General features: G+C 34.1%; 2 protein-coding genes across 3 annotated transcripts in view; one reads left to right on the top strand and one right to left on the bottom strand.

Moving 5' to 3' along the window:
• Positions 1-9: 9 nt before the first annotated feature.
• Positions 10-4,432, bottom strand: LOC139812534 (uncharacterized). 2 transcript variants are annotated; one of them, XM_071777387.1, is made up of 3 exons: positions 2,415-4,432; positions 1,868-1,954; positions 10-1,796 (listed from the first exon to the last, which is right to left on the bottom strand). In XM_071777387.1, the coding sequence occupies exons 1-3, from the start codon at positions 3,471-3,473 to the stop codon at positions 1,770-1,772; spliced, it is 1,173 nt and encodes a 390-aa protein (XP_071633488.1). In that variant the 5' UTR covers positions 3,474-4,432; the 3' UTR covers positions 10-1,769. The 2 variants fall into 2 exon arrangements, with proteins under 2 accessions (XP_071633488.1, XP_071633487.1); XM_071777386.1 differs by having other exon boundaries at positions 11-1,800.
• A 3,330-nt stretch (positions 4,433-7,762) lies between these two features.
• The window catches only part of Smc5 (structural maintenance of chromosomes 5), a 6,977-nt gene continuing 1,147 nt past the window's right edge, over positions 7,763-13,592 (top strand). Inside the window, exons 1-12 of the mRNA XM_071778167.1 lie at positions 7,763-8,047; positions 8,543-8,870; positions 9,107-9,445; positions 9,545-9,673; positions 10,762-10,969; positions 11,238-11,369; positions 11,439-11,963; positions 12,040-12,169; positions 12,273-12,519; positions 12,605-13,012; positions 13,101-13,328; positions 13,408-13,587. Of these exons, the coding sequence (XP_071634268.1) occupies positions 7,992-8,047; positions 8,543-8,870; positions 9,107-9,445; positions 9,545-9,673; positions 10,762-10,969; positions 11,238-11,369; positions 11,439-11,963; positions 12,040-12,169; positions 12,273-12,519; positions 12,605-13,012; positions 13,101-13,328; positions 13,408-13,587 (2,910 nt within the window). The 5' untranslated portion in view covers positions 7,763-7,991. The remainder of the gene's footprint in view (positions 8,048-8,542; positions 8,871-9,106; positions 9,446-9,544; positions 9,674-10,761; positions 10,970-11,237; positions 11,370-11,438; positions 11,964-12,039; positions 12,170-12,272; positions 12,520-12,604; positions 13,013-13,100; positions 13,329-13,407; positions 13,588-13,592) is intronic.

Here is a 13,592-nt window from a genome sequence, read left to right as displayed (position 1 = left end):
ACCATTTGTTAGCCGTGAAGTAACCATGGTGTTCTTCGATCGGTCACTTGGCACCCCTGGGATGCAGCGCATAAACTATAAAGTAATAATGTGTAATTGCCGCGGCGTATACAACCCATCATCTTGCGCATCTAGGTCACGCGCAAGGCGAATCGTGTGTGCATACACGAAACAGGAAGCATCAGCTGCGCAGTATCTACACGTGGATAATAACTCTCAAAGATCCGTTAATAACGACAGCGCATTAAATATTGCACTGTAATTGTTTATTCATTCTATTTCGATAACAAAGTTGGTATTCAAAAGGCATTTTTTTATACGTGATTATATTGTGACATATTGTTATTTATTAGTTTATTTTTAATAACTAAAAGATATCGATATGCGTCTATTATTTTGATCGAACACATATTGTCATCGATATTTACTTTTCGGGCTTAATCTGTAGGCGATCGTGAACTACAAATCATTTCCGCGAGTCTCTTGAGATATAATACGTTGAACACAATTGTATATTACGCATTAAATTGTTCCGCTGCTCGCTTTTTGAGAAACATTGATATTGTGAAAAGCGTATGCGTAACAAATGTAATGTTGATAAACCAACTTATGATGCAAGGACAATGCTATTATCTAGATTAGAATTAATCGACATATTTCTCTGACTGATGAAATTTTCAACAGGTATATGAGGTCGGTAGGCAACAAATTATTCCAAGATGGCCTTTTGTATTTAGTGACAATAAAAAGGGATTAGGGGGTGGCGAACGTTATCATTATGATAATGCGTCGATCGCATTCCGTCTCAACGAAACCTCATCAAATTATCGTTGATAAACGAAGCTCGAAATGCAAACATACCGCCAACGAGCTTGAGTTATTTCCACGTTGGTTGAAAGTTAAACATTATGTCCATTGTCGATATGATGGCGTTCGTACTTCCGATGGAGGATGATGTATACGCTCACGCGTGCGATAACAATTAAAGTAAAATAAAGAATTAAAATTGCAGTAGATAGGACTGATCGATTAGACAGAATTGATCGAATGATCACTAACATATTCTAAATAATTATACATTTAAGATATTCAAAGTTTTATATCATATATCCTTTCACTTACGAATTCTTTGATCAATTAAGAGTCGATTTTCTTGATGAAATTGTCGAGGCGTTCAAATTGATCAAAGAATTCATAGATGAAAGAAAAGATATCTCTTTCAGATCAAAGGGGTAATCATAGAACCAGGCACAACTGATTTATTTTATTCTTTATTTTGTTCTATTTTGTGGTTGACTACCTCTTATATTATTTTTTTACGAATTATTTATGTGTTATTTTTTACTTTCATATATTTCCGTTTTATCTAGAATCTGGATTATGAAAGATTAATAAATGTAATTGCTAAAATGTCTCGTTGTGGAAGTAATTGCTTGATTTTTATTTATTCAATATGCAAATGTAAAAAAAGCTCGAAGATAAATCGTTTTTTAGCGTAAGGTACCTCTGTAAGAAGTTAATTCCCCACTTTTACATTTAACATATTTTGAGAGTTGTGCTGAATTGGTCTCGGTTTGTGTTGTGCTACATTGTGCTAGAATTTTAAAACCATAATATGAAAAATACGTTGAAAATTGAAAAAAAAAACCGTATTTTGATATCTAAAAACGGCTTTTTTTATTTGATGTTTTATAATTAGACTATCTGCGTAATATTGGTTGACGGCTGCTGTCCGCAAGATTTCGATGTGACCATGAATTGTATTAAAATTAATAGATACGTGGTGATGCTACCCACTATCTACAAGAAAAATCACAAAGTAAATAATATGTTTGTAATTAATTAAGGTAAATGATCGATTGCTTACCGCAGTAAGAAGCGTCGCGTCCACAGCGAGACCTTTCGCGCAGAATGTATTTTCGCGATGCAATATTTGCAAGGAAAACAGTTGCAACTGCAACGTTAGAAATCGGTTAGTGAATAACCGATAGATTCAATGTATAAAAATGTCACAGAGAACATTTTTGTAGAAATAAATTAAATTATTATTAATATTCGCGTGAATTATCATTAGTCAAATTAGTAAAGATGCTCGGGTGGTAAGGAGGTCCAGGTTCGAACTTTGTCTTGGGTGTTATTTTTCACAACATATCTTATATATATATATATATATATATATATATATATATATATATATATTCCGTATTTTCATATCCTATATTTCTGTATTTTGAAGATTCGTATAATTATGTGATTGTACTATTCTAACTTTAGTTTGAGACTGTGTTTCAAGATCAATAGAATCGGCGCGTGGTTTGCTAAAGCTGAAGCGAAGAAATAATTCACGCGAATAATTGTTCACTTATATATAAAATTATTATTAATTAAATAATTAATTAAATTTTATTTACTACCTCATCTTTAATCTGTTTATCGCTGGTGTTGATAAGCACGTCGTGAACAGTGGTGCCGATCTGCAAGGCCTGGTCTTTGCCGGTATCGCAAGCCCACGCTATAAACGCTATTTTTATAGAATAATATCCTACGGACGTGATGTAGTACGCGTACCAGATCTGTTTCTCTAGTTCGATAATGACTACGTCCTCCTTCCACTGCACTATGTAGAAGTACAAACTGAAAGTAATTTCAGCGAAAGTCATGACTATGGTAGCGAGAAGTTGCAGACTGAAGATCGCGTTCAGCATCTGCACGGTATCGCTGACCATCAGATGCCGCTTCTTCAGGGCTTTGAGCTCCATTAGCAGAAACGGATTTCTCTGCTCGTGGTACACCCGTCTGAGGAGATGCGGCTCGTCGCTCACCACGAGCTCTCGCAGATTCATCAGATTGTCATTGATTCGTTTAAAACAGGCCTTTAGTACACAAACGCAATTCATGTACAACATATCCATCTGAAATACCAGCAGGGTGAGGTATAGTACTAACACCTTGCACAAGGTCTCGGTGTACGTATCAGAGTAACAATTGATCGCCTGTCCAAGTAGAAAGAAGAAACCAAAGACGTCCTTGGCATGAATCAGCCTGGATATCTTCTGATACGATTCCGGGGGCACTCTCGTGGAGATCTCCATCATGGTCTGGAGCAAACGTATTCGCGGCTTGCTGAAAATGTACGTGATGACCGCTATGAAACAACTGAGTGCTAAATAGCAATTACACTGAAGAGCTCCAGGTATGCCCGTAAACTTCATCGTCGAGGAAACGTCGACCTGGTAGAGTACCACCAGTCCGTAACCGCTGACGATGCCTATAACGATGGTCGACTCGACGTAGCGCGGCTTGGACATCTCGAAGGCCGAAGCATTGATCTTGTACGGGAATATTCCGAGAACGCGGGAGAAAATGAAGCAAGGATACATCAAGGATTGAAAGTCCGTCGCGCGGAACGGCCGCCATTTTTTCTGCACTTTACCCTTGGCTTGTCCTTGCAACTTCGGCGACGGACTAAACATGATCAGCGCGGTGTCATGAGAGAACAATGATTTAGATCGTAGATTGCATTCTAAAAATTATCAATCTCATTATCGGTGCACTTCGGCATTGATGCGAGCGCGATCGCGAGAGCCTTTTCTCTAAGCGTGCAGAGTTCGTCTTGCCACGGTAAAAATGCCGATCACGGGTCCCTCTTCGTCGTCTAAACCCGGCGAGTTCAAGTTTAAAACTGCCAGCAGTTGCTGCGTAGCTAGACAGGACCATTTGTTAACCGTGAAGTAACCATGGTGTTCTTCGATCGGTCACTTGTCATACCTGGAATGCAGCGTCTAAACTATAAAGTAATAATGTGTATTTGCTGCGGCGTATACAACCCATCATCTTGCGCATCTCGATCGCGCGCAATCATATGTGCACACACGAAACAGGAAGCATCAGCTGCGCAGTATCTACACGTGAATATATACGTGGATAATAACTCTCAGAGATCCGTCAATAATGACCGCACATTAAATATTGCATTCTAATTGTTCATTCTATTCCGTTAACAAGGTTGGCTTTCGAGAGGCATTTTTTTATATGTGATCTGTGACATATTGTTATTTATTCGTTTATTCTTATATCGATAGGCGTCTGTTATTTTGATCGAACACATATTGTCATCGATATTTACTTTTCGGGCTCTGTAGGCGAACTACAAATTATTTCTGCGAGTCTTTTGAGGTATAATACATTGAACACAATTTTATATTACGCATTAAATTGTTCCACTGCTCGCCTTTTGAGAAACACTGATATTGTGAAAGGCATATGCGTAACAAATGTAATGTTGTTAAACTAACTTATGACGCAAGGACAATGCTATTATCTAGATTAGAATTAATCGACATATTTCTCTGACTGATGAAATTTTTAACAGGTATGACATAGTCGGTAGACAACAAATTATTCCAAGATGGCTGATCTTTGTATTTTAGCGATAATAAAGGGATAAGGGGGTGGCGAACGATGCCGTACGTTGTCATTATGATAATGCGTCGACCGCATTACGTCTCAACGAAACCTCATCAAATTATCGTTGATAAACGAAGCTCGAAATGCAAACATACCGCCAACGAGCTTGAGTTGTTTCCACGTTGTTTGAAAGTTAAACATTATGTTCATTGTCGACATGATGGCGTTCGTACTTCCGATGAAGGATGATGTATACGCCCACGCTTGCAAAAACAATTAAAGTAAAATAAAAAATTGAAATTTTCTAATTGCATTAAGTAGGACTGATCGATTAGACAAAATGATCGAAAAAATCGCCAACATACTCTAAATAATTATACATTTAAGATATTCTAAGTTTTATATATCGTGTATCCTTTTACTTACGAATTCTTTGATCAATTACGAGTCGATTTTCTTGATGAAATTGTCAAGGCGTTCAAAATTGATCAAAGAATTCATAGATGAGAGAAAAGATATTTCTTTCAGATCAAAGGGGTAATCATAGACCAGATGCAACTTTATTCTATCTTGTGCTTGACTACTTCTTATATTATTTTTTTACAAATTAATTATATATGTTATTTTTTACTTTTGTATTTTTCCGTTTTATTTATAATCCAGAAAATGAACGAAAATAGACGATTAGATAGGTGAAGTAATTGGAGTATAAAAGATTAATAAATGTAATCGCTAAAATGTCTTGTTGCGCAAGTAACTGCTTGATTTTTATTTGTTCAATATGCAAATGTAAAAAAAGCGCGAATATAAATCGCTTTTTAGGCTCCATTTATACATGTATTCGTGTAATGCTTGCGACAGTTGTTCTATGTTTTTGAAATATAAAAGCTAAACGCATTTATTTGAGAGCACGCCCCATTAGATTGGAAAGTTACTCAGCATAAATAAATATTCATGCATAAATAAATATTTATGCTATTTATATATTTGTATATGAATATTTTCCATACAATGTGACAGATTTATTTATGCGCGAAATTTTAACGGACATTTCATGTAATTCTGTTTGGCTCGGTACGTTTGTCGTTTTGAAACACGCTTTAAACATTTTTACGTATTCGCATACAACGCTTCATAAAATAGCATATTTATTGGTTGCCTTTATACTGCAAACGATAATAATCATACTGAGGTATATATAACAAAAAGCATTTATACTCATGCATAAAAATGCAGCACGTGGTGCTTATGCAAAGTCCTTGAAAGTCTATCTAGAAAAAAAACGTTGAGATATATTGTATATCTACATAACAACATAACTTTAACTTATCAGCCGAGAATTTATAATAAAATTATTATTATGAAACGGATCAGAACATTCAAAGCTGCAACACAGTTTTTTAAACTATGTATATAAATTGAGGTATAACATATTAAGATATTCTCTTAAAATATATCTTCATATATTTTTATACACGAAATTATACAGCTCGAGAAATCAACGAGATAGTAATATCACAGAATAGAATTGTTGAAAAAATTAGAATGCTATTAAACACATTCTTGGGATTTTACATAATTTTTCAAATTTATTCCAATAAAATGATAAAATTTTTCATCAAAACAAATGAAAAAAAATTGTTTATGAATAAAAGAACTTCTCATTTTTCCAGATTCTTTAGGGTCGATTCAGACACAGCCGTACCCGTACCGTATCCGTATCGTTAACATTAGACAAGGATGGAGACAATAGGAATCCTTGTCCAATGTTTCTGTCCGTGATACGGTACGGGTACGGCACGGCTGTGTCTGAATCAACCTTTATAGTTTCGCGTCCGTCTCAAATCGTCTGCAAAACTAACAATCTCAACGTAAGAAGAGGAATTTTTTGAGAGATTCTGCCTGTTTCATACTGGAAACGCTCAAGCATAATTAATGCAGAGAGATATTTTTCAATATTTTACCGTATGATCAGATACATATGTAAGTAAGTAAGAGGCGATAATAAAAGATCATATTAATATAAAGCCAGAAGACAAATTTTTGAAGACAAATGAGTTTGATAAATCACTTTTATACGTCATATTATACCTGATTAATTTTTAAAGCAATTGAGAAATTATAAAAAATTTATAGACACTAATTTTCAAGCGTTATGTTGATATTTTGAACTGTGAAGTGAAGGTCAATAAGCACGATATATCTAGAAATGCGTAAACCGGAGGTAAAAAGCATTGAAACAAGTAATATATATATATTTATATATGTATAGGTATATGTATATGTATATGTATATGTATATGTATATGTATATGTATATGTATATGTATATGCTGAAGTATATATTCATACAGCTACATAGAGTGTTTGGTAATAAGTGTAACATCGCTCGTGAGTAGATCTAGAATGAGTTAAATTAAATATAAAAGTCAGCTACTATTTTGTGATTGTCGCAATAATTATTGAGATATTAAATAGTTAACTCTCCGTGCGCGCGCGCGCAAACACACACGTGGGTCTACAGCGTCCAAGCCAAAATCTGCTCGTACTGATGAGCGATCTCGATTCAATTTTCAGAAAATCAATCTTTTTTTGTCCAAAACTGATTTGTTTAAATCGATTGTTTTAATCCGATTTTATTAGTAAATCGATTCTAGTTATTTAAGATAAATTCAATAATCGATATTTTTTCCCTAAAAGATCGCCCATCACCATCTGCTTGTAACTGTAAAACTGGTGAGTCTGGCTCCTTTCTCTAAAAAAAGTAAGTGGGAAAAGGGATTTAAGGGTTCAAAGCCGTTACGAAAGATCACTATATACTTATATCACCGAATTCTCGAGCAAGTTAGATCTCGCACAAACGTCCCACGTGGAGACCCACGTGCACTAAACTCAACTAAAGAAAACCTTTTTTTGTAACAATTTTTGCTAATTAATTATTTATGATAAATGTTGTTTTTGGTCAAAACCATCCCCTTAAAAGATTTTGACGAATTGTTGCATCTCTATTTAGTTATTTTCAAAAACTGGAATTTATTGGACGGCGGACCCTCCTGAATAATTCAACTTTTTTTTTAACATTTTCCTTTGAAGTAAAAAACCTTAAAAGGAATTTTTCTTCTGTAAATTGCAAATTTGTAAAGAAATGTATTTTTTCCTTTATTTTTAGTCAAAGTTCATTAACCCTACGTTTTTTCTGGTACCTTCCCAGGGTACACGTGGACCTGTCAAAAATTCACAAATTAACTCACGAGCGATATTACATCTTTGTCAGACACCCTGTACATGTATGTACATACAGTTCAGGTTTCAGAAGTGTCGCTAGTCGCTACTGGCTCTGCCCTCCCTCCTCCACGTCCACGGAGACCACGGACCACGCGTTAGCATTTGTTTGGCGGTGGCGGTTGGCGCGTATTCCCGTACGTGTGAAATGAATAACAGTGCGAAATGGATAGTGGAAAAACGGTTATCTCGTCTGCTTAGCTAATGCTTCCATTGTTACCGATGTAACTTTATTTATTGCGCTTATAATATTTGCATCCTTTGCGTACGAATACAACGTTATTGAGACTTAACCTATCAACATGAACGACAACGTCGAGAACGGAATCATCACCCATATATATATGGAGAATTTTGTGTGAGTGAAGAATATATTAATTCTTACGGTGATCCTAAAGTCGTGATCTTAACCGGTTTTTTTCAGTTTTTTTCTTAGCACTAATCTTTTAATTGGCTTTATAGAAATGCAAAATTCTTGTCTAGAATTAAAGTACGCATCAAAATCTAGGTCATGGTGGTCGAATTTATGTGTGGTGGTCGTCACATATAACAAAAAATATTAATTTTTTTTTGTTTTCGATATAAATTCGATTACCATGACCTAGATTTTGATGCGTACTTTAATTCTAGACAAGAATTTTGCATTTCTATAAAGCCAATTAAAAGATTAGTGCTAAGGAAAAAACCGGTTAGGATCACGGCTTTAGGATCACCTTAATCCATGTGAGATTACCACGCATCCGAAACATTTAATATATTGTTTTATCTTGTTATTACATTCCATTACATTATTGAACATTTTTATCATATAAATCACAAATTGGTGTATATTTCCAATATCCTCTTTTAACAGAACTTATGACAAAGCGACAGTGACCCCTGGAAGATATCTCAATGTTATCATTGGACCTAATGGTTCCGGCAAGTCCACCGTCGTCGCCGCTATAGTTCTCGGTCTAGGAGGCAAGCCGAGTATCATTGGGCGGGCCCTTCACATAGGAGAATACGTGAAGTATGGGCGTGATACAGCAAAAATAGAAATTCATCTAAAAAACAACTCCAAACGAGATTCTATAGTGACTAGAACATTTACCAAGGATGGAAAGTCGACGTGGATGATTAATGGCACTCCGACAAGTGCAAAAAGTGTACAGGAATTCACGGCCAAGCTTAATATTCAGGTACACATCTTGCATTTATATTTTTTGCTCGTCTTAGAAGGCTCTAGGTTGAATTTACTTGAATACCTTCAATCATCTGTTAAACTTGACGTAAAATTTTTTAACTTTTATTATAATCTTTTGTTATTTGTTGGAAAAAGATCTGCAAGTCTCTTAAAAGACATAGAATTGCCCTGGCTTATATTTATCTAGTTTCTAAATCAAATGTATCATTAATGATTTTATTATTTTTGCAGGTTGACAATCTTTGTCAGTTTTTGCCACAAGATAAGGTACAAGATTTTTCAAAAATGGATGCTCAAGCATTGTTAGAAAATACAGAAAGATCTGTCGGAGATCCAAAGCTTCTTGAGTATCATCTACAATTGAAAGAACAAAGAGCCAATTTCAAGAAACTAGAGGTCGATGTAGGCAAAACAAAAAAGTTATTGGAATCCAAAACTCAGAGGCGTGATGGGCTACAACAAACTGTTGCGACGATAAAAGAGAAAAAAATGATGAAGAATAAGATTCTGACGTTGCAACAAAAAAAGGCATGGATGCTCTACGATCACATGCGAAGGAAATTAGTGGAGGTAAATAAAAATTAATTTGTAATGTAAAACATTAAGTGACATTTTTCTTTATTGTTACCTTTTTTTTTACTGTTGATGTCTTTGTATATGTTTGTATAGTCAAAGAAAACCAGAGATACAGCAGTAAAAGAAATGCAAGCAATAGACGCAGACCTAAAACCGTTAAATGAGAAGATTGAGAAATTGAAGTCGGATATGACAACGTTAAAAGCTTCTTTAAAAAATCACGTGAGTATAATATAATGTAAAAAGAAACCGTTACTCAAGAAATTGATTTATTGCACAGTACAACAAAATCCGTACTTTTTAAATTAATTTTTTATTAATTATTAGGTTTCATTAGTGGATTATGATAGGTAGATGCCTTCGTAGCACACCAGTACTAACCGTTCGTTTCCATTACATTAAATTTTTTTTTAATTTGGAGGTTGGCCACTTCAAACCATTTTTATTGACCAAATTCAGCTTTATTTTAAAATAACAAAAATTTATTGATTTTGAACACTTATTTTAAAGTAATGAAATAATATTTTGCGAAAGAATTGTGGTAAGAAATAGTTAAAAATTTATTTTTTTCTTAGCTCATGGCAATTCAACATCGTCGTTCTCAATCAGGAACCAGTCAACTAGCATAGAATTCAGTTTTTTCTTTTATATCGTATCTCCATAGACTTGGCTACTTGATGAAATCTCTCTTCTTGTTTATCTGATTCTGGAGGTAGGTAATTGCTGTTCGAAATAATTTAACAAGGAAACCTCGCAAACCTAAAAATTCTAAGTTTGGATGAAACTTTACACACATGTAGAGGGAAGAGAATAAATAGACGAATTTAGAAATTTTTAGTTGCGACTCAAAAACGATTCCTAGAGGAGTGAAACCACTCATATGTAGAGCTGCTTTTTGCTTTTACATATAAGATATAGGTTTCACCCCTTAAAATCGTTTTTAGGCCGCAATTAAAAATTTCTAAATTCATTTATTTACTCTCTTCTCCTCCTTTATTTGTAAAGTTTCATAAAAATCAGAATTTTCGGGTTTGCGAAGTTTCTTTGTTAAATTATTTCGAACAGCAATTACTCACAAAATCAGATGAGCAAAGAGAGAGATTTCACCAAGTAGCCAAGCCTGGAAACACAATATAAAGGGAAAAAAAACGGGATTCTACGTTGGCTGACTTAATGTAATGGAAACGAACGGTTGATACTAGTGTACTACGGAGGCACCCATCTATTATAAGGCTATTTACTGTGTTGTCAATTGATATATATTATATTGACGCATATTACATTAACAATCTGAAATTGTATATTTTCAGAACAATAAAGTTCAGGCTAAGAATACGAAATTAAGAAACATTATGAATGATATTCTTAGCTGTGAAAACAAGATCAAGGAAGCTGAGAATATTTGTTCTCGAAACATCCAAGCGGAACAAACTCGAGATCAAGACATTAAGCTTGCGCAACAGCAGAAATCCAAGCTTGAGAACGACTTCTCTCTCATGATTGAAGAGATTGGGTCAGGTTTGTAATTAATGATTTAATTTAACCTTAATGAATAGTAATAATAAAGTGTGTATTAGTTTATCGTTCCCAAAGCTAATTACTGTTCCTGAAATACATTTCGCAACTTTTTTTATGTACAAACGTTGAATTTTCTAATCAACTTATAAACCAAGGCATATGCGGAATGAAGGTCGGGTTCGAACGTAGAACTCACTATGAGTCGACCACTTTCGCATAGAGCAAATGTCACATCCCACAATAATAAAGTATTTGTCATGTATTTCAGAGGAAAGTTTAACGACGCAATTGCAAAATATAGCAACTAATATGGAGGAGCATAGAAAAAAAGTTAATAAGCTTACCAATAAAAGAGACACATCAAAGCACGAAGACGATAACATTAGCCGTGACATTAGAGGTATATTTTTACAAATATGCATCTTCATCGATTTGTTATTAAATATGCTAATTAAAATTATGATTGCAGCTGTTCAAGCGGAACTCAAGAATTTTGATATTGATGTGAAACGATTGGAACTGTTGAAACAAAGAGATATGAATGCATATAAAGCTGTGCTTTGGTTAAAAGAGAATAAAAACAAGTTTTCAGCGACAGTGCATCAGCCCATGTTGCTCAATATTAACGTAAAAGATGCTTCATTTGCCAAATATTTAGAAAACATTATATCGTTTCGGGATTTAGTTGCATTCACATGCGAGGACAAAAAGGATATGAATCTACTACTGAAGTATTTGAGGGACCAACAGAAACTGCAAGTCAATGTGGTACACTCTGATCCGATGAAAAGAATCTCAATGCAACCGAATATACCGATGGAGAACATTAAGAAGTTTGGCTTTAAGTATTATTTAGCAGAGCTTATTGAAGTACCACCATCCATAATGAACTATCTAGTCTCGATGTACCACTTACACAATATTCCTGTTGGGACTAATGAGATCGAAAATAATACAAATTATATACCTCATAGTTTACACTCTTATTTTAGTGGTGAGTATATTTTTTAGAAATTATATTTCACAAATTTTGGAGAGTTTCCATACATTTAATAAAAATTTTTTTGTAGAAAATAATATATACTCTGTGAGCATATCTAAATATACGCGCGAAGTATCGACCAGAATATCACGGGTCAATGGAAATGGAATGCTATCTATTGTTCTGGATAAGGCTAAATTACAAGATCTTCAAGAACGGTATATTAATTAAGCAAAAATATATAAAAATTATAATGAATTAACATATTAAAATTAATTAATATAAAACATAAAGTTCATTAATATATTAACTATTTCACAGATTACAAAAGTTGCAAGAAATGAAGAGTCAAAAACTGAATCATATTAAAGAGATAGAAGATGAAATAAGTGAGGAAACTAAAGCATTAGAGGAGTATAGAACCAAAAGAAATAAATATCAGCAAAATATTCAGCATATTCAAGCATTAAAAAGTAGAATACACATGGCTGAAAACAAAATTAAGCAGATGGAAATGGCCCGGACGAGTATTGAAAATATCAAAGCAACATGCACCAAAGAGATTAAGGTTTCTTTTTTTTAACAACATAGCACACTATCTTTAAGAATTTATCTAACAAAATCTACATTTATATTTAACAAATTATTTATAGGCTATTCGAAAGAAACAATTGCAAAAGTATAAGGAATGTAATGCAGTTCTGCGAGAGTGTTTCGATTGCAATACAAGTAATGTAGACCTCAAATTTGCAATAGCATTATTGCAGCAAACTTTAATGACCAAAGAGAATGATGCTGAAGAATTAAAGGATAAATTCACAAAAGCAGAGAGAACATTTAAGCAATGTGATGAAGAATATCAACCCTTAAGGAGAGAAGCTGAAAGACTATATAAGGAAGCATTGGCAACCACAAAAAATCTTAGTCCACAAAATAAGGAGTTTAAAATTTACAATAAAGCTTTTGAAAAATTACCAGTCACCATAGCTGAAATAAATAACGAATTAAATACCGCTCAAGCAAAAGTTTTTTGTATGGCGAAAAATGTGGACACCGAGAATGTAAGTACGGCAATGGGAAATATAATTACCTTCCTGCTATAAATTATTGATACAATGGAGAAATCGAATATTTTATTTATATTTTCAGATACTTCGTGAATATGAAGATATACAAGAAAATATTCACGCCTTAACTGAATTTATTAAAAAAAAGACTGTTGTATTAGAGAAAATGACGACAGAGATCGAAAACTTAAAGGAAAAATGGTTATATCCATTGGAGCAACTGGTTGAAAAGATAAACTCAAACTTTAGTTCTTACTTTTTCGCGATGGATTGTGCTGGCGAAGTTACACTCTCGCATGGTGAAAATAACGTAAGTGTACATGCATGATATACATGCTAAATGAAGTTCTTCCTTTGTTTTTAATAACACAACAACGATATATTTTCAGCTCGATTTTGACCAATATGGTCTAAAGATCAAGGTAAAATTCCGTGATGCAGACGAATTGCAAGAATTAACAAGGCATTTTCAGAGCGGTGGCGAAAGAACGGTGACTACTGCTATTTACATGATAGCCCTGCAAGAATTATCGCGTGTGCCATTTCGCTGTGTGGATGAAATTAATCAGGTTCT

The sequence above is a fragment of the Temnothorax longispinosus genome, chromosome 5 (assembly GCF_030848805.1).
Source record: "Temnothorax longispinosus isolate EJ_2023e chromosome 5, Tlon_JGU_v1, whole genome shotgun sequence".
In the NCBI taxonomy this organism is placed as follows: Eukaryota; Metazoa; Arthropoda; class Insecta; order Hymenoptera; family Formicidae; genus Temnothorax; species Temnothorax longispinosus.
This window is presented reverse-complemented; position numbering and strand designations above follow the sequence as displayed.